We start from the raw sequence: 21,591 nt of genomic DNA on the forward strand, positions 1-21,591 counted from the left end.
TAATGTAATTTTATCAATTGGAGGAAAAAACAACAGCCAAATCGCCTCTTGACATGCCTCACTTTGGAGGGTGGTTTCACCCCCTTAAAGTGTTCAATGGCAGACACAAAAAAATACATGTCACTTAGTTTTTAGTCCACTGTAATATATTACAAACGAAATTAGCAAGAGAGGGTAAAAAAATTGACGAAAGAATATAAAAACTATGTAATTCGGTTATGGAATAATGAAGCGTGTGACAATCTCAAAGCGAGTGAAAAACAGCGAATTACATTTACGCTGTATAGTCGGTTAATTTTTTCTCGATGACAATCACGAGTAAAATGGTCAACTCCACACGGTTTTCCAAAACTTCGAAACGCTTTTGTTATACTCAAGAGAAAATAAAAGGTGTAAAATAAGATCTGATTACTCGGTCGGTACTCGGCATACAGCCATCCCCTTAAATCATCGCCTTGTAAAGACACGCCACGGGGCTCGACCTCGACCGAGTCTCCCGCTTTTAGACCCCTCCACCCCTTTTATTGCTATCCCAACGGTCTCGTCGTTGTGCACGTCGCGGGGATAAGGACGGGCGACGATGACAACGACGGCGATGACGGTTCAAGGTGATACAGTTCTGCGTGCACGCACATTTTACCCGGTGGTGGCTTACAGGCGTCGGGGTATTGTGTATACACAGGTATTACAGCTATAACAGCGACGTATATAAATTACGTGTTTAACCCTCTGGGGCATGGCTGCTGATACAAGAGACGTCTTTTTTGAATCGGTTATTCAAGATTTATATTCAATTTTTAGATATCGCTGTCATTTTTTTGCATTATTGGACTTCCAAGATGTCGATGTTGATGCTTTAGGAGGAATTATGATTATTTCGCGAATATAGTAAGCGTTATAAATAAACAAAGTGTTGAAAGTTGGTGGAAGGTTATAAAAAAAAATAGAACTCGGTAATCTTGAGTTTTCGGAGTTGCTAACAACGAATTCGATGTTCAAATTTGAAATTTCAGAATAGCAGATCCAATATGGCGGACCGAAAATATAAACATTGATCCGATTAGCTTGAAATTTCTTACAGGGAGGTTTTCGGAGTCGCTGAAAACGAATCCGACGTCAGAATTTCAAAATTCGAAATGGCGGCCTGAAAATATAAAAGTTGATCCTATTCGCTGATACTAGATCCGTCATTTTGAATTTTGTAAATTTCTCAGATCTGACCCCGTTATTTAAATCAGCGACATCGAGAACCGCTATACGACCAGTTTCAAAGAATTTCATTGCAATGAAAAATGTATGCTTCAAAGGGTCAAGACTCACACTGTAGAGGTAGAGGTTCGTCTCGTAGCCTGACATCTTCTCGGCATTGTTGCTACCGACGAATGGTTCACCATCGCCAGCTGCCCCGCCTCCGTCGCCTGAAATTTTAAGAATATCCGATAACCAAGTGTTATAAAATACACCATTAATCATTCGGGGTGTTGTGACGGGTTAGATTGTGGGGTGCTCGAGGCAAGAATCAATCTGCAGCATCACATCGACTGCGTAGAAAAATCTTAGGTGGTTTAGGTTATAATTTACAAAAAGTACAAGATCGTTCCTCCGGGGTGGTAAAGTTTTTTTTTCAACCCTGTATCGGTTATTCTTGACGAAGAAATATCGCAAGAAGAATGATAATCGAATCGCAGTAAGCGTATAAGATCGTTTCTGTGTACAGATCCCGTTACCGACATTTGCCGACAATGTCGGTAACATGTCGGTATCGGAATCTGTACGCAGAAACGGTCTTATATACGTTATACTAACTCCAAGTGTATAACAGTGGCGGTTGAATTGTAACCCGATAAAACGTTGAAGATTTTGAAAAATCGTTAAGTAATAAGTTGCACTTCGACACCGTTTAAGGAAACTCATGTTATGTTATGTCCATTCAAGACCGATCAGTGGTCACCTTGGCCACTGGCCAAGCCTGTCCCAAGTAGCGGTTATCGAGTACCTATTTCCTTTGGGGTTGAATGAAAATATTTGAAAAGAGAATCTTCTAACATTACGCATCCACGGTCGTCCGACTCTACGTCATATAATGAAACGAATAATCATTGTATCAATTTATCTCTTGAAGTGTCAGTTACAAGTGAACAAATTGCTGATTCGATGGAATTCGTGGTTCGAATATGGATGATATTATGATTAATTCCGGAAGTATAGCAAACGGCTCAAAAAAAATCTCAAGATTTCGTAGAATGGAAAAGCGAATCGTTCTATTTCTTTCAACTGAAATGAGAAATATCGAAGGTTTGAGAACGTTCGTTACGTGCAGTCGTCTGCAGTCTTCACGATACAATACCGCACACGTTCGTGAGTTTATCGCGGTTACACGAACCACTGCAGAGGTGATCTGTCCTAAATCCTATAACGGTGAAGTATCCGGCAGGCCAATTGCCAATAAGATATATCGCAAGTTGCAGGTACTGCGACAGACTTGATGCAGGTGAGCGGGAATTGTGCGTCACAGAATTGTCAGATGATTCCCACTCGCAATTCATCTTGACCTCTGACTATCGGGAAAATCGTATTCTATTATTTTTCACACTTCTTTTTCAAACGGACCTTCGGCAAAACGTTCTTTTGCAAGATGATTGAAATTCATATTTCCGTGCACAATTACAATAAGATTTTCAGATTCTATGAAATAATTCGATATTACTTGACTCTTGAAAGTTGGGAAATAAATTTCATCAATAATTAAACAGAGATTTATTGATTTTGCCAAATTATTTGTCCGTACAATTGTGTCAAAGAAGTGAAATCAGAGGTACAATAACCTACGAAGTGATTCTATAAAATCAATTTACTCTTGATCAATTGAAGGAATTGATCGAGTCAAGTTTTTTCGAGCTGCAAATAAGTCTGAATTATTTCGTACATACATGTATACACGGTTAGAAAATAAATATCCCAAGTCCGCTAAAATTTTTGGATTGATTTGGAAAAAATTACTAAAATTTGTGTCATATTTGTTAACAGAAAAGTAACAAATAAAACCAATATAAATCCGATCTGCTGGAACATCGTGTGTTTAGTGAAACTTTTTCTAATAGCGCAGAATCAAGGAATCACAACCTATGAATGATTATCCTTAGTGTGTATTTTCCCAAGTATGAAATTTGGGGAGATCTCCTTAATAAAATTTACTCTATCACAATTGAAAAGTCGACCTGCCTGTACAGCAGCAGCGAATGCAATAACGAATCGGCAAAAAACCTCCTGGTCTAACATTGGCCTGCCTCTGGTTCGCGTAGGCGTAAAAACCGTGAGCCGATCTTTCCGCGTCAGAATCTCCGCCGACCGTCTGGCCGCAAGGCGTAGTCAGTAAGAATCTGCCGACCGTCATTTTCTGTCCGCTGGACATATTTCGTCTGATTTTTTCCTCCCTCGCAGAGCAGACAAACGTTAATGGGAAAAAATGAAATGAAACTAAGGATGAAGCTGCGATTATAACCTCTGTATCACGTGTCGTTTCAACTGAAGTATAGAAAGCGTTCGGTGCTAATAGACAATCGAAGCACGCGGATCATCGGAGATCATTATTATGTAGAAACACTGCGGAGCAATGTATTGAAAAATAGCACAAACGTGAATTTGGAATATATTTATACGTGTCGTGACTAACGTGTATTCGTACGTTGTTAAGCACGGATGAATAACGCGACAGGAATTGGCGCTGGTCTATTATCACCGCAATCGTTGTTAATCACCGGGAAATTACAGTAGCCGAAGGAAAACGAAGGGATGTAAAAGAGAAGGAGAAATTTTTTATTAAAATGGCCGACGTAAAAAGCCATTTAGCAACTTTTTGCTGAAGCATTCGTAAAAATATGAAACTCTTGGAAGTTTATTTATAAAAAATGTTATGTAAAACAGGTTTACAGCTAATCTCCTTGTTATTGTGTAGTATACCTTAAGTTAATTGTTTTTCTCTTATTTATTCATGAATGGAGATTCCCGGTACGGTTTACGCAGAATACATTTTACAGTTTCGTTTTATTTACGTGTAATATGTATTTATTCATTGTTTCATCGGTATTTAGATTCAATCGACAACTTGTATGCATGTTTCAACAGAACTGTCTCTGCTGATCGTGAGTAGAGTGACCGAATGCCGTGTGTCAAATATAATTTATTTCTTTAATTACAGCCGCTCCGCTGCAGTGGTAGAATCGAATTAAATGCACTTACTCAACCGGGCCATTTTGTAAGTTTTTTTTTTTTTTGTTTTTGTTTTTGTTTCTTTAACCAAGACTGCCAATTTGATGAAAAATGACAAGAATGAATGTAATTAAGCGAAGCTGATACAGTTTTCGTTACTTTTTTTTTCTCTACATATAGCGATAAGAATTTATTATTAGTCGTGCAAAGTTGAACAGAGAGTGATAATATTCAAATTGAGATATAAAAATATCAATTCGTCGATAACACAAGTTGAAAATTAACGAGGAAAAAAAAAAAAATGATGGAATTTGAATTTGAATAAGATCTGCGCCTAAATTATTGAATAAAATAAAATCGAGTTTGCAGAATTTCTTGAATATTCCTTTAATTTAACGGATCATTTGAAATTCCAGCGTTCGATCGGTCGATGAATTCGTAGAAAATTGCATGCACTGCGAATGACGAAGAGTAGTTGAAAGCGAATATGGTAATTCGGTAACAATTCATGCGTTAAATTGAAATTCAAAATTCGTCCATATTCATTATTCATTCATTCCAATTCTACCGCAGACAATAAAACTTTGTTCCTGGTGCACTTCTCTCCTGTATGCAATATTTTTACGCGATTCTTGCAGCCTGCACGTCGCAACATATTTCATATGTAGTTCATGTAATTATATAATAGAAGGTGAGCTTTTATGAGATCGTATAACGATTATTGCTCCGCAATATCTAGACCGTTTAATCTAATAATTCCTGCAACGTATGAAAAAATATCACTCGTTACACTATTTTCTCATCGTGTAGATATAGGTATATAAATATATGTATAATTCGATCGATATTAAACGTAACTGTATGTTATAATAAGGTTATATAAGTTTCTATACTACAAAGTACCGAATTGGGTATGTATAATAATATTCTACAATAATAATTTACATATGGTGAAGTCCATGCCAAGTTGACCCGGTTTTGAGTTTCTATTATTCAAATGTTTAATAATAATGTGGCCGCACATACTCATAAATTCTCAACAAATTGGAGAAAAAGTGAATAAAAATGAAAACAAAATAAATAATAACGTAGTAAAAATCAATTACCGAATCATCTTATCTATATTACAGAATTCGTCGTTTCTACAAGCTCTGGAAACCATCATCGGCCGAATAATTTTCCAACCAAATTTAAAAGACATCAGATATGCAAAACGTAGTCCAGAAATTACCATAATCGCACTCAGCGGCTTGTCCCAAAATCATACACAGCTATAATATTACTTCCGCAGTTGCCAAGTTGCAGAGTTTAGAAAATTTTCATATTATACATCGAGCGAGGTATCGAAGGGGTGTGGGTGCGAGGATGAGGATATCGAGAGAATATTACCGCGAAACTTTATATCAAGGAGCGGCAAGTTCAGATCCTGGGGGGTGGATCGAGGCGCCGACCACCCCCGGCGCCAGGCGGAGCAAGGCTGCACGCTCTCTTACGTAGAGATCCAGGCACCTCGCCTCACCTCACCTCACCTCACCTCACCTCACCTCTCCCACCCTGGCGCTGCCTGCGCGGAAATTCAAGTTAAATATAGGTCGGTGGGTCGCCGTTGGGTACGTCAGGGCTGCGGGGGTGGGACGGGGGTGGTATGGGGGAGAACCGGAGGGAAGCTGGAGCCTCGGCTCTCGGCACTCCGCATTGATCTCTCTCCTGTCCTGTCCCACCGCCGCGCCACGGCGCAGCCAAGCCTCCCCGTTTCTCTCCTTATTCGCCGCCCCACCCACGACAACTTCGCGGCTGTATGCCTCGAGGATTTCGTGCATGTATCAAACCCCCACCCCCAGCCCCCCACACACACACGCGCGCGGGAAGAAATACGCGAACGTATAAGGGCCGTTGCGATTTTCACCAATCATCCTCACTGCGGACGCTAATTGAGCTACTCGACGTCCGGTATTCGAGAGAGAGAGAGAGAGAGAGAGAGAGAAGGAACTCGTTATCAATTGAGTTATTAAGACCGTTTGAAAATCAAATTATAATTACAAGCGTGATAATGATTATAATAAGAATATGTATGTAATAATCGGCAGGAGGTGGTATATAATTTATATACTTGTAAAAATATAATGATGTAATATTTTTAGGAACGCGGGGCGTGGTTAGCTTTTTTTTCTCTTTTTTCTCTAAAGTACTCAGGATAATTACATACCTAGAAAATACTCCGTCTAATTTTTAAGCATGTGCCGAAATCATTTATTTATCGTTCTGTGGAAATTAATTCACTCAATTATTGTATGGAAACGCGGTTAACGTGTCGATATCGTTCGGTTCTTTCAATTGCTTGTACAAGAGGATTGTTATGTTAGTTGGTGAACGGAAGAAACACAAACGCGTTGTAAATTTACGTGTAAATGATTAAACGTTTTTCATTCAAAGAAAGGTATAAAAGTAACGTTATAGGAGCTGAAAAAGCGAATATCGAATACATGTATTTATATCTATACAAAGTTCTGCAAAATCTATTTTTCTTTACTCATCTCTGATCACGCTGTGTAATCGCACCGATAATTGTCGCTATTATACAAAATGTATCACCGCGATAACGATTCGCGAATTCCTAATACAATATAGCCGTACTTTATTGTTATAAAAAAGTATACCTAGAAATTTTATTTCCCCCTTTGCCAAAATTCACTAGTATTGGTTCGTACTCGAGGATAGCAGAAATCGTTTGAAAAGAAGAAAATGATAGGCGAAAGAGCTTTGCATTGTCTCACTGATAGCCGAGGATCGGGGTGAAAGGAGTTTGAAGTCCGCGTCGCGGTGAGTTTGCCGATTTGATTTATTGCTGGCGGGAATCGAAAGAATCTCTGATCTCTTGTGCCGATAAACGGAGAAGATCTTTTTCCTCGTTCAGGTGGCTGGCTGGCTGGCGAATGTCACACGATATTCCCAACCGTCAAGACGCGATCGACGGACGGACGATCCGTCCGCTAATGGCCCTCCTCGTTACTCGAATTGTCGGTGTGAAGCCGACGCCGCGTTTTCGTTCAGCAACCCGATTCCGGTGGATAATACCGACGGTATGGAATCGACGCGAACATAATCTGCCTTTGGCGGTTAACTCTTGTACGCAAAAGGGAGAATCTGGAAAACTCGGGGAATTTCAAAAATGATATTGGAATTTTGAGTCTACTGAAGAAATAAACACGGTTCTTATACGAAGTACTACCGATATTGAGAAAAGAAAGAGATTGCGCTAAAAATTTTGTTTCGTCGCGTTACTTTATACGTCTTATTTATATTACTTTATGCCGAAACTTGTTTCGTTATTTTTTTTTTTTTTTTCTTACGGAAAATCGCAGGCTATTGTATGTAAATTTATATTCGGGCGGTAAGATGGTTACTGGGCAATATTAAAGTATAAAAGAAAAAAATGTTTCATTAATCGGCGTCATATTTTTTGAACGGTTGTTGAAACAATCTTACTTTCAGGTTGGAATATCTGGAAAAGTCAGAAAATTTCAGATTCCAAAAAGCGTACGAACCCTGGTTTAGGAGTGCGAAAATATGGTGCAAAACTCTTTCTACGGGCGAACGTTGATTCATTTTCAAATTCTTTTCAGACGTTTGGGCAGTTTTTGGAATCGCGAAAGGAAGAAAGAAAGAAAATAGTGTATAAAAAAAGACTTTGTTCGTTAAGAACGCAAAACAAAAACTTCGGTATTTCGTTGTTGATTAGGACGTTGAGTTACAGTTATATTATCGATTCGTATTGTATGCGTACGAATGTTTTCGTACACGGGGAGAAAAATCTGTGAAAAATTACCCTGCTGTTACTAATCGTGATGTAAAAGACACCTATTGCAGTTTTTATTGATGCATGTTACAAAAATTATGGGTTTTTATAAAAAAAATTACTACCTTGCTTAGAAACTATGTGTTTCGGTAGCGCAAAATTTAAAATGTGACGACGCATTTTTCTGATGCAGCACGGTAAAAAATGCATTAGGTGTCTTTTACATCACGATTATAGTAACAGCAGGGTAATTTTTCTCAGATTTTTCTCTCCGTGTACGAAACGGGTTCAACTACGCAGAAAGAAAAGTGCCTAAAGCTTCTAAAAAACAAGGTAAACTCAATACTTACAGTGGTTTGATCAAGTTACTAAAAAACTTACAGCGAGGTGTAGAATTAACAGTCTTTTCGTGTAATTTCGATTCGTGATGCTCCAGAGGTTGATAAATTGGCACGAGGAGTGAAATTGAGTTTAATAAAAGGCGGAAATCCGATCAGCGGCTTATCGCAAGATCTGTACGAATAAAGCGGAATCTTAGAAATTCGGGGCCACTTCATTGAAGGAAAATCAAGAGGAGGCGAAGAAGCCAGTTTCGAGAAGAATCTCAGAAACCTCTTTGATCCGAGCAGATATTTTTTCGCCGTCTTCTGCCACCGACGGCAAAGACGAAGAAGAAGCAGAAGAGGAAGAAGAGTGGACTGGAAAATATAAGCAGCCTTCGTTGATTCATCCACGCCTTTCAATTTGTCTCAAGCACAATATTATACGCGCGTGTATAAATCATCATCTCCTCAATTCATGGACACTGTCAATCGCAATGAACGTTGCGGATAATATATCATGTATGAATATTGTGCAGGTCATCACCGAAGAACGGTCGCACTGACGTTTTTACAACGAGCCAAACTGTCGTTGGTAAAATTTTAAAAGCTCGGGAATTCAGCGCGCCTGCACTAAATTTTTATCATTTGTCAAACGCAACACAATCAGTTTGACGACTACAATCAACGATCGCACTACTGTACCCGTTGAAATTTGAGGTTTCGTAACTTCTCGTTATAATACTGTAAAAAAATTGCGAAGAGACGTGACGAGATGATCACTGTACAAAATTACATCTATGATACAAAGTTACATGAAACGTTCAATTAAGTTTCTTCATATTTTTGCAATGGTTTTTTCGACTGTCAATCTACGGTACGAAGATTCAAGTGTCTCCAATCGCGCGTGTCTGTTTTTTTCCCATATTTACTCAGCCGCAAACGGAGGCTTAAGCCAACAGCCAAACGTTCTAATGTACATTTGAATAAGGCAATGAAGTTCGAAAGTCAATAAAACTATGACGATAAAATTGAACAACATTTTTCTATTTGCAAAGAGTTTAACACATTTGGTATCTAACTCTGGCTCTCAGCTTCAGCTTCACTGTCCACGGTATTGGCAATAGAAAAAAAAAAAAGTTAACAAAGCTTCCACGAACGATAAGAAATTTTCGGACACAGTTATCAAGTTCCATAATATTTCTGTACCGACCGGACGTTTTGACCGAGCACACAATCGGACTCCGAGACACTTGAATCTCATCCTTGATGAAGCAAGATGCGAAAGGCTGACACGATTCCTACAAACATCGACGATGATTTTTTAAACCCGATAGATGATCATACCGGCCTCCAGTAGAGTCGCCGACTTGACCTTAGACTTCGCTGGTACTCCCTCGCTCATGGCGCGAACTGATTCCTCTTGAAATTGTCGTTAAATCTCGTTTTTCCACTATCCGCGTTGGTCCTTCAGCCGTCTCCTCCTCGTCCTCGCCGGATTCCCCGGAGGTCAAAGAATCGGTCAGTCGAGTACCGTGAAAACCGCACGCGACGCAAACACGACGTAGGACTTGGTTACAAAATCACTCTGAGAGCAGTCCTGGTGCTCTCCGGACAGTGTACATACGTATATATGTACAATATATATATATCTATATATCTGGCGGCGGCGCCCGGTTATACGGTCAACACTTTTAAACGTATCTTGTGCATGATCGGCACCGCATCTCAGACGCAACCAGGCACAGCTCGTCTCTCTGACCCTTCGACGCGACCCTCGATCACCGGGTCGCTCGCTCGCTCTTCGTGGCTCTGCAAGCCGGGCTTTAAAGCTGCAGCGTCGGGCAAGGAAGGCAGAGGCTTGCGACACCCGCGCGCGGCCTCGCGGTTCTCGGGCGTTGAGCGCGTCCCGGGCGCAGGGAGCTGCCTCCCTCCATCCCTCCGTCTCTCCAACCCTCGGCGACGCCTGCGCCGCGACGCCTTCACCCTCGGCTCAGCCTCCGGCTCTCCCGACGCCCCGTGACGCGGACGCTGCCCGGCGAGGTGCTTCAGGTGACGTCCGTTCGCGGAGTTTTCTTATTCCGTGGGTCTGCCTCGGCGACCTTGAGGACGGGCCGACTTACTTCCGGTTACCCCCCCGCGAATCGCCGAATTCTATCGGGGATGCCCGGTGAAGCCGATCTCGGTTTCGACCTGAGGACCGCCGTCTCACGATTGATTTTTTATTACGATGGGAATGCTCGGGCAGATCCTGAAGCTGTTCGGTACAATGGTAGTTGGATGAGGCGAGGATCGGAGGGTCAGGAAGGCGGTAGATTTTTAAAAACGTTGATTTATCATTCGGCGGGTTTGAAAATGTGTAAGGATAATTAGATCAGAGTATACGGGAGGGATAATTCGACGTCGAGGATGTTGGCGAGTATAATTGGCTGAATTTAAGATTCAGAATCATAGAGAAGTGTGGAAATTTTGACGATACCGGATTTTTGCTTGCTACATCTTTCCGCCTTTTTACACTTCTGTATTTCTATTATTTATGTTATTTTTTTCCCTTTTCACTCAAACGTCGAAATTTTAATGCAAGCATAAGTAAATATCGAAAAATGAGTCGAGTTTAGAGTAGAAGAGTTGAACTGTTAGAGTAGTAGAAGTTGAACTGTAATAGAGTTGAATTGGAAAACTTACAAAGTCGAAAAATAAGAGACCGCTGATTATGTGGAAATGCAGAGAAAAGTAGAAGCTTGTTTTTTTTTTTTTTTAAACATTCTATAACGTTTCGGCTTTTAATTTTTTTTAGCATTCCAGAGGTTCGACGGAACGAGTGTAGAAATGTGGAAGGATACTGAAATTGTGACGATGCTGATTTTTGTTTTCTTTTGTTTTTCTGTCTTTTCACCTTTCTATACCTTGAATTTTCTATTTTTTCATTTTCTACACTTTCAAATCCTCCGACATTTATTTTCGCCCATGCACTTCTATACGACCATTGTATCGTAAAATCGTTCAACCTTTTCACTCAAGCGAGACGGTAAGTCGATTCATCCGACTCTTTGTTTTCCCGAATGCAGTGACTGAATATCTTTTGTATCCAGGATCGTTGTTTTTGAATATCTCTGTATAAGTAACAAAGATATATCACTGTATAGGGTCGTTAGCCTTCGCACCAACTGACTAACGATAAGAGAGTTCAACCTTCCTCGTAGTCTGAGCAGGTGAACTTCCCTCTTAAAAATACGAGCCTTCTCCTGCAAACCTCAACGACGCCCTTCAGACTTTCGCGGACAAATTCGCAAGCGAGAAACCTCGAGAATTTCGTATATTGCAGGATGAGTGAACACACGTGGATAACAAATACGAGCAGAGGTTGCGGGTAAGGTTGTAATTATCTTTTAATATCGAAGAGCGGTAAGGCGGTGGTTCTATAACTTGTAGCTGCAGCTGGATCGCTCATTTATTAACTTTTTTTTCCCAAGTTGCCACTCGAAAAATTTGTGGCTAATAATGGAAAAAAAATTTTTGTAAAACCTGGAGGAGGTAGGAAAATGTTTAGAGGTCGCTACCAATTACTGTTATATTTTTTATTTATTTTTATGCGTACGCCTTTAGAAAATAAAAAAATTAAAAAGTGAACCACCCTAAGCTGCAGCTGCCTCGCTGTCGGAAGACTAAACTGAGAAAGCAATGCGAGTGGAAAAAAATTATTCCAATCACTTAGCTGCAAGATGGTCACGTCAGGTCATATATCAGGTTTTTTTTTTTTAATCACTTTATGGATCTGACAAGGTTCTGATATTACTATAGAAAGATGATGCGTCATATCGTTGACAAATCCACCACATTATGAATGTGGAAGATGTGGACATGGAAACGACTTTAACATTATTACAACTTGTTACTGATTCTACTTAAAACAATTTTCGTAAATTTACGTAACAGCTGCAGAAAATCTTCGTCCTTGCCCAAAATTGATGGCAAATTATTTCTGGTCCTTTTTTTCGTTGTTGTTATTGTTGTTAGAGATAAAGAGAAAGACGATCACGATTCGATATGTCTGCGTGAAATCTATCAAGGAGCTATACTAACATGGGAGATGAGAGAAAACAATTTCAACACGTCATCCGTTATCCGTACACTTCCAATTTCCTAATCAACTGTCCCTCGTCTCTCGGAACAATTAGGCACCGCGTATATCCTGCCAAGAAAAATAATCTACCTTCCGACCTTCGAAGAGACCGTTTAAGGATGTACCGGCGGTACATTCGTAACTAAAAGTGAATCTTGTCGACAATATTGAATACTTTTTGATAAGACGAAAGTCGGAAAAGAATCTACGAAAATAAAAACGATAAGAAAATTAAATTTGAATAATAATAATAACGTCCAAAAGCCATCAATAAATTGTTTAAACAAAACATTCTTTAACAGATTTGGAGGGAATGTCTTTTTTTTGTTTGTCATGTATAATGAATTCGTGAACTTTTCTGAACACGCGTAAATCTTTAAAGAATCATCTAACGGTTTGAAATTTCCGTTTGCGAAAATTTTCAAGCTCGAAAAATGGAGGAAAAATCGTGAATTTTGTATAAATTTTCACAAAAACGTTGTACATTAAAATTCAGAACTTCTCAAGGCATTGAACGAGTAGTTTCGTAAGTACAGCCTTTGCAAATTTTTGAAAACAAAAACTTTAAAATACCGATCAAATTCTTTAAAAATTCATGTGTGTTCAGAAAAATCACCCTATTCATGTTACATGAAAAAAAAAAAACATTCTCTTCAAATTTGTTAAACAATTTATTGATAACTCTTAGCCATTGTTATTATTGAAGTTTAATTTCATCATCGTGTCTCTTGTGCTTAATTTTTTTCCGATTTTTACCTCATCGCAAAGTATTCAATATTGTCGAAGAGACTAACTTTTGATTGAGAATGTATAGCCGGTACATCCTTAACCTCAACCGCAAGGACGTAGCTGGCTGGACCACCTCAATTTTCTTTCTTCTCCCATGAGACACGAGTCCGTGTATATAATGAATAGAACTGCCGTTCCTCCTTTGTCGAATTATTTGGACATACAGCACAAACGGACGACGAAAAAATCCGCAACGATTTTTATTTATAATTCATGCTTCGTAAGCAAAACTCGCGTTCCTCCTCCTCCCCCCCCCCCCTTCTTTGCGAGAATTGCAGGCCGGAAACCAGCCCCGCCATCTTGCTTGTTAGGCTCGAATTGTACCCAACGTCCATTATTCTCATCTGCAAGCCTCGAACGTCCCACAGAGCAAGTGTCGCTGAAGTGGAAGACCTTGGCTCGATTTCTGGGTACATCGATACCTCGATAAAATACCTTGGTGCATATACATTTATGTATGTATATACCGGGACAATCTTTTGAAACTTGAAAATCAACCGCGCACGCGCCAAATAATCAAATCTCATTGGTCGGCGAAATCTTCCCGCAGCGATATTCTTGTCTGCGATGCAGGCGGGCCAACCTAGGCAAAATGTATACGTTTGAATTTTCAAAGAGCGTAAGCGTTAAATTCCGACCGTTCTTTGCAGAATCGACTATCCGACCCAACAACAAATGCTTCCCAAACCTTTCCGAGTCACTGCCTCGATAATTTGAGATTCTAACCTCGAAAATTCGTATCAACAGCATCGCCGTCAGAAACAGTTTGACAGCTGAAAACTCGGGATGGCCAGCCTGCACGAACAGCCGATAAAACTCGCGCATGCGCGGTTGATTTTCAAGTTTCAAGAGGTTATCCCGGTATATGATTACATGATACAGCTACGAGGCAGAAGTAACGCGGAGTCGTGCATCGCTTTTGTGTTTTAGTTGATAACGGATTATACGTATACGTACATCACATCTGAAATATGTATAATGTATTATAGTATATGTGTAATAAATATAGACTAGACCAGGGGTTTAGAGAATTTTTGTCGAGAAGTTTCGATCCGCGGTGAAGTTGAAGCACCGCGAAGGCCTTTGTCTGAATTGACGCCCTTGTCTTGGCGTCAGCAGTTCTTCATCACCTCCCTGCCTCCCTCCCTCTCTTCCTCTCTTTCCCCTATCGCCTCTCGGAAGAATCAGTTAGTCGACCGTTAGAGAATTATTATATACGAAAATTTAGGGTCCGACCACAAAAGGTTCTCCTCTCTTTTTTCAAATCTCTTTCTACCACCTCCGCGAGGCTTTCGTGCCGGCGCTTGAATATCAATTAGCTCACCACCTCGGGGTGATTGAATTAGTCACGCGCGCTTTTGTATCTCGTTATATTATCGCTTCTTTGAAAATTTTCTAACGAGAAATCCTTTTTACGCGGGTACATTTTTCAAAGTATACCGATTATTTAATCACACATGTACAGAAATTTGGCAGCAGCTCGCGCATGGTGCAAGCGGAGAAAGTTAGCAGTTTATTAATTGCCCACTATTAGTTTATTTCCGGTAATTCAATGTCACGGAATCACATTTTCTAGGTCACGAAATTCTTCCGTTGTCATTTTTACTGAAAATTGTGCGAACCGAAGTTAAAAAAAAAAAAAAAAAATTCGTAATCAATCGTGTAAAAGTTGTCCTTAACTCAGCGGATGGAATTGTATTTACCTTTTATTTATATTGATTTAATTTCCCGGACAACATATCTCTGTTTACTTGGTCAAGGTATCCGGAAACAAGAGAAATATTTTCTATAGGTACCGGAAAACCCTTACATCAGAGATTTTCGTCTTACACTTTTACGTAGCGTGACTTGAAAGCACTGTAAGTCAACTGTTGTAACAAAACTGGGTTAGGATAAAAAGATGGAGTAAAGATATACGTTACAAGTATAGGTATAACAGTGCCGTCGCGTCGGTGACACAGAGATACATATATACCTCGTCTCTTCTCTGTATGTATAAAAAGCTCGTCTGCACGGCACGGCTTTTACCGAATTGAATTGATGAGGAAAGGATCAATCTACAATCCTGATAATTAATTCCGCTCTCAGCGAGTGTTTAAATTTTATTTCATTACGTGTACCCGAAGATTGCGCCGGTGGCTGCTCGCGTTCAGAATATATCCTAGAGTGTCTGTCCGTCTGTCTCCAGAAAAGTTCCTTAAAGAAACCCCCGCCCCCAATTAGTCACCCCGGCTGGAAGGCGTTCGCGAAACGGCAACTTCCGGACCTACTGCGGATGAGAAAAGGGAGTAGAGGAAGAGGAAGAGGGACGAGAAGACCCTCGAGGAGGATGAGACGGAATGGGACGAAACTGGGGCAGTCGGTGGTTGCACCCTCGGCTCTTACGTAACGCAGCTCGGCTCTCCTGCTCGTTGGTTGCTTACGTGACGGGGTGAAGGTGACGTCATGTGCCTTGCTGCGAGCGACCTGCGAAATCCTCGGCGCCTCTTCATGGGGTTCGTTCGACCATGTGTTCCACCCCGGAACCCTGCCGACGACCTAGAGCCAATCTAGCGCGAGACGCGGCTCCGTATCCTATACCTATGTTGCGGAGTTACTGCCCGAGAAAACCGAGGCGAGTGACTCGAGTCCTCGAAACTACGTTACACCTGTCAACACGAATTTTCGGAGCTCACTGAGAGAAATTTTTAGTTCCGGTTAACGCTCCGTCCTTGACTATTTTCATTTTTTACCATAATCGAAAAATATAGTTCTAGGTAGAAGATGAAAATTAGTTTTCTAGCTGTTACCGGAAAGTCTGGTATCCGTTACTATTCTTTCTCGTTACGATCACCGTTGCTATATTTTCTTGCAACTGTTGCGAAAATTTGATGCTTGTGCAACGATAAATTGACGTTAAAGCCGTATTTAACTAAAAAAGTAGAGTAAACCTCAGAAACTGATTTTGCGTTGCAATAAATGAAAAAGGATCGACAATAGCGCAAAATGGTTAGGCGTACCTCGTTTTTAGGTCTGTTACAGCTTGAGGGAATTAAAATCAGCCCAATATGTACGTCACACATGCAATCCTCGATTTGGAACCCATTCCATTCCGCAAATCAGTTACGTCTCTAATCTTCAGACCGACATATTAACTAGCAAATATTTAATTGCGGTGAACGCTGATAGGATAACAAAAAACAAACCCCTTCGCGTCCGGAGTTAATTAAGGGAGAATTTTGGGGGGCAGCCCCTTTTCCCTTCGGGAAGTATTGACAAAAACGTGTTAATCGTTCAGAGGTAGGGGACGACTGTGGGCTTGTGAAAGGTATAATTTACGGCTGGGCACTCGAATTAACTACCGATGTTAGTGATCCTAATTATCCAGACTCGAAGAATAATATTATTGACTTATCGTTAGGCCCGAGCTTTAACGCTGATGTTGTTCAACTCTGGAGTGAAACTATTCCTACGTTGTATAAATCATCTTGCCCTACCTATCCTTACGTAAAGATGCGGGTGTTGGGAGAGGAGAGCTCCCTCCCTCTCTCTCTCTCTCATTCTTGCAATGAGGCAAGTTGTTTTAGGCCAAGCCCGCGTTTACTTTTCCACAAATAATTAAGACGTTTGCTGTTAAGATTATTATTATCAACGTCTCAAACTCGGGGAGTAATTATACACCCTTTTGTCGGTTTTCCCCTCTAATATACATATATAACATGGTGCCGCTGCTATTTTGAAAGTCACGACTGCTCACGGATGATAATAAACATCTTGTACTACATGACCGATAATTGTCAAAGAATTTCTCACTCTCTGTGTGTTTTTTTTTCTTTTTTTTTATACCCTCCCTCTCCAACGTTTTTCATACCAGCATATTTCTTTTGTCCTCTTTCCTTTGGCTGGTAAATATCACTGCAAACGAACGTTTCTCCCCGTCGACGATTTGTTTTTCATTCCACAGCCCTTGGTGCGGTATATTTGACTTTTTCTGTCGGGCTTTAGGATAGTCGTAAACAATATTTCAGCACAACTTTAGGACAGTTTGAATTCGTTCCGAAACTCCGTATTTTATAATAATTAGTACAACGCGTTATCTTCAATTGCGTTTATGGCATATTTAATTTCTCCTCCGAGTTCACTAAATTGAGAGAAATTTTCGGGACTAAATATATGCAAATACAGACACTTCGGGGGAGGCTTCCAGCCTCAAGGAATGTTCGTCTGAGAAAAAAATATATTGAATTAACCAAACATGGTGGATCAACGATTGTTAATTGAGATAAACGTATAGTTTACCTTGATAACGCAAATTATATTATTTTTCCAAACATTTTTCTGTGCAATGAAAATATATTTGTTTCGCGATAACTGACCGCCATATTTGGCGAAGTCAACAAGTCTTTTCTGTATGTCATAATACATACATTGAGAGAAATTTTTCATAAAAGTTACGGTTACAATATAGTTCTATAATATCTTTATTTTTATCAATAAATGACCTTATCCTTTTATTGATAAATAAATTAACGATAAATCTAATTCCAGGCATAAAATGAAAATGAGTTTCGTAGGTGTAACTCGTACCATATATTGTCCTATAACTATTGCGCTGTTTTGCTTTTCGTGCAACGATTAATAGATTTTAAGATCTTATTGAATTGAAATTATACATCCAGCCAAACAAACAGCTTCATATACTTCTTGCAATAACCAAATAATGTATTGTAGTTGACTGTAATCAGATTAAACAGTTGCTTGTATAATCACAATTTCCCGTATAATAATGCCAACAACATTTAAACCGTTACTGTAAAAAGAAACTCATCTTACTATACGAGGTGTCTAGCTGTTAGGAAAATCTGGAAAATCGGGAATCGGCAGGAAACTCGTACGTAAAATGGTTTCGTGTACCTCGTTTTTCGTAATTCCAACAATATTCAAACAGTTTTTTCAACGATACTGTTTTATCGAATTTTTCTAGTCACTGTAACAAATGAAATCTTTCTCAGTGTACGTTGTACAGAGAGCTCTGCATCGTGGAGGCATCAATTTTTTATAACGCAAAGTCACGGAGTCCGTGAAATTCAGGGGCGTACGCGACGTAGTTACACCCATGGAGGCAGGGAGGCCGAGACCCGGCACGTCGTTCCTGGTCTCCGTCTGAACCGCGACGCCGCCGCCGCCGCCTAACCGGCGAGAGGGTAAATCGATACAGCGGAGTCTGCGTCTCCTCCTGTATCCAGCGTTTGTACACAAAGAGAGAGAGAGAGAGAGAGAGAGAGAGAGAGAGAGAGAGAGAGAGAGAGGGAGAGGGTCGCTAGCCAGACAAATCGGGCTTCGTTATTACGCGCAAAACCGGCGCTGCTGGGCGGTTTCGGAGCGGAAAACTGGGCCCGGTTTGCGTCGCCGTGCGTCCGGAGGCCGCGATGACCCCTGAGGCCGATCGCCTTCCTGGTCCTGGCAGTTCGCCGCAGGTCAAATCTAGGACCCGGGCGGGCGTTATCCTCCTCCTCCTCCTCCGACTCGTCGATACTCGGCCCGGGTCGCCGAGGACGGATACCGTGCCTACTGCCTACTCGACTTTAGTCAGACGAGAGGAAAATTCCAACCGAAACTGATTGTGAGCTCCAAGGACCGGCTCAACTGTCGCCTAATAAAGCTGCGAGTGACGCCCGAGGAGCGTTTTGTGTCTGCGCGCTCCGTTTGAAGTTGCAGGCTTCTATTCCTCATATGTGACGAAACACTGACAACGAGAAACGTCACTGTGTTGTAGGCTGGTCGTAAAATAAAAAACAAAGCTCTACGGTTTATAGGCAAGAAATTGAAAATAACAAGTTTCGATCCAAGACCGAGATTTTTAGAATGAATTAATCCATGCCGGTAAGGTCTCAAAGATTCCCCTTTAATAAATATGCATTTTTACGTATCTCGATTCAAAAATTCACTGCTAGACTAATTTTGATTAAAAAAAATTTCAAACTATACGAAAGTACCAGGTATGTCTACTGCTGTATGGAGAAAAATCGAGGACATCATACCGTTTATTCTTGCTCATGACGCTTTCATTGTATAAGTTTCGAGTGGAGTGATGAGCAAATTCAACGTAGTTTGAAATTTTGTTAATTAAAATTAGCCTCACAGTGAATTTTCGAATTGAGATCCGTAAAAATAAATGTGTTTTACACGGGAGAATATGATTTCAAGCTCTTATATCACCTTTGTATCGTATACCTATATACAAAATGTATAGTGAGTAGTTTTACTTTGACTTGTTGACTGTATCCCAGAAAATCTTACAAACTTGCCTCATACAAATGTCTTACGTAATTAACGTCACTAACTGAAACCCCATTTCATCAAGGACCGAATCCTCGTTCTCCTTTCCTGTTCGTCCCTTCTTCTTCCTCCGGACCACGCAACGGAATCCGCTCCTTTGTACTTAGCAGGCTTAGGCATGTAACATCCCGAAATTCTACTGGAATTAGGACTAATTAGGCCACACCATGAGCACTTCCTTCACCGCGCAGATATTTATTTCACTCCAAGGTTATCTGGCGGCTTCGTCGACGTAGGTATAAGGGTGGGTTTCTAATTATACACTGTTCGATTTCTTTCAATCTCGATATTTTCCAAACAAAGGTAGGACATCTACGCAGTCCCTTGAGGATATACCACGTTTATACAGTTCACTCGGAACAATATCATAAACGAAACGAACACTTGACAAGTGCAACTGAGGTCCAAACAATGTCCTACCGCTATACCGGTAAGGATACTAAAAAATAATGACTCCATTTTAGACTCCGTTTTTTCAAACTTATTTTCAATTTTATATAATAAATATAAAGAATATAAAAATAAACCTTTAAAAATTTGTTTTCCGTTATTTACAAGTGCTTTGTTCTCAGATTGAAAAAAATCAGACCGATCAGCATATTTTAACCACTTGAAAAAAAAAATCGCGAAAATCAGCCACTTTTCGACCCGTCGCACCATTCTATCACGCGTTTGCATAATGTTCTCAATTAGGGGATGTTACGGCTAATGCAACTCCTATTCCGTTCCATTTGTTTCTATTCCGTTCTACTCTGTATTCCATTGTATACTAGCCTGTAATTGCAGACATTCATTAAACCTAGATACCGCAGTGGAGTTTCACCTCTGTGGTGAATCCGACAGTTCATGACTCTCGACGGGAGATCGGCCGTCATACAGAGCTACTCCAGGACTGCTAATGTTCCATGGCTGAACGTTCAACGGGGTCTCATTAACGGAAACTACCCGATCGAGTAGGGTATCAATCGGTGCTTGTTCAGGCTTTACACGTTTTGGCTTCCAACGATCACGCAGTTGATGCCACACCCACCGTTTCTGGCCACATACATATTCCGAGCGAAATGTGACCGGCCGAGGTCAAAGGGGCGGCGACTTATTGACATCGTATTTCCATTTTCGGGATCTTGGTCCTTTGACGGGGCGGTAAGACGTCGTAGAATTATTTTCTTACGTTTGAATAACCGAGACGATGTCAGGAATTGTTGCTGCAGGTGTTATAAGCGCGGGAAAAGTTGCTTCATTTTTTTTTTTTTTTTTATTAGAAAGAGCGATGTTAAATACACATCGCGGTTTTCAAATTACTGTCCATAACTTCTTTCGCGGTACGTTCTATAGTTGAGCACCCGCCGACGTTGATATGAGAAATCTTGAGAATAAGTGGTTGTTGGGGTAAACGGGACGCCTGCCTTGAGTTACTGTAATTAAATGTACGGTGTAATCTTGTATGCAAATACCAAACGGCGTATAATCCACATAACACTCGGGGTATGTCAGTACAGGGTTAAAACGGAGTATGGGTATGCGTACGTTATGTGTGCCGTTGGTCTGGCATGGTTAATGAAGGGCGCTGCGTAGTTCTGGCCTGAATTCGTGCGGAGCAGACGCGTTAATTAATAACAAATATAAGGCACGTGAAATGGACAACAAACGTATGTGAGACGGTGGAACACGGCTTTCGTTGGCGCCGCATATCTGGACGGCCATACTACATATATATATATATCTTTGGAAGACCTTATACTCAGCGAACCTTGCCCCGGAGACCTTCACCTGAATCACCAGCCCACCTCATAAAAGATGCAGCTACTTCGATCCTGCGGAATATAATTACGCCCAGCACGAAGGTGAATTCTTCCCAGTACGCAACACGTAGCTTATAGATGCCAACGCCGTCTACCCTCGAAGGTAAAGTTCAAATTACACACAGGGGCTCGATTAGTAATGGAACGTAAATGTCGGTGTAACTGCTTCGTGGAGACAAGTTTTGCAAATAGGTCTACATATCTAGGTAGCCATATACATAGCTAGACATGCCA

At 40.7% G+C, this 21,591-nt stretch overlaps 1 protein-coding gene across 5 annotated transcripts in view; it reads right to left on the bottom strand.

Moving 5' to 3' along the window:
• Positions 1-21,591, bottom strand: part of kcc (solute carrier family 12 member kcc) — a 73,302-nt gene that overhangs the window by 22,221 nt on the left and 29,490 nt on the right. For 4 of the 5 annotated variants that reach the window (XM_046629611.2, XM_046629584.2, XM_069133111.1 and 1 more), the window contains exon 2: positions 1,321-1,418. In XM_046629611.2, coding sequence (XP_046485567.1) covers positions 1,321-1,418 — 98 coding nt within the window. Of the gene's footprint in view, positions 1-1,320; positions 1,419-9,672; positions 10,209-21,591 lie in introns of those variants that run through there. The other variant, XM_046629602.2, reaches the window with a different exon arrangement.

The sequence above is a fragment of the Neodiprion pinetum genome, chromosome 1 (assembly GCF_021155775.2).
Source record: "Neodiprion pinetum isolate iyNeoPine1 chromosome 1, iyNeoPine1.2, whole genome shotgun sequence".
NCBI lineage: Eukaryota > Metazoa > Arthropoda > Insecta > Hymenoptera > Diprionidae > Neodiprion > Neodiprion pinetum.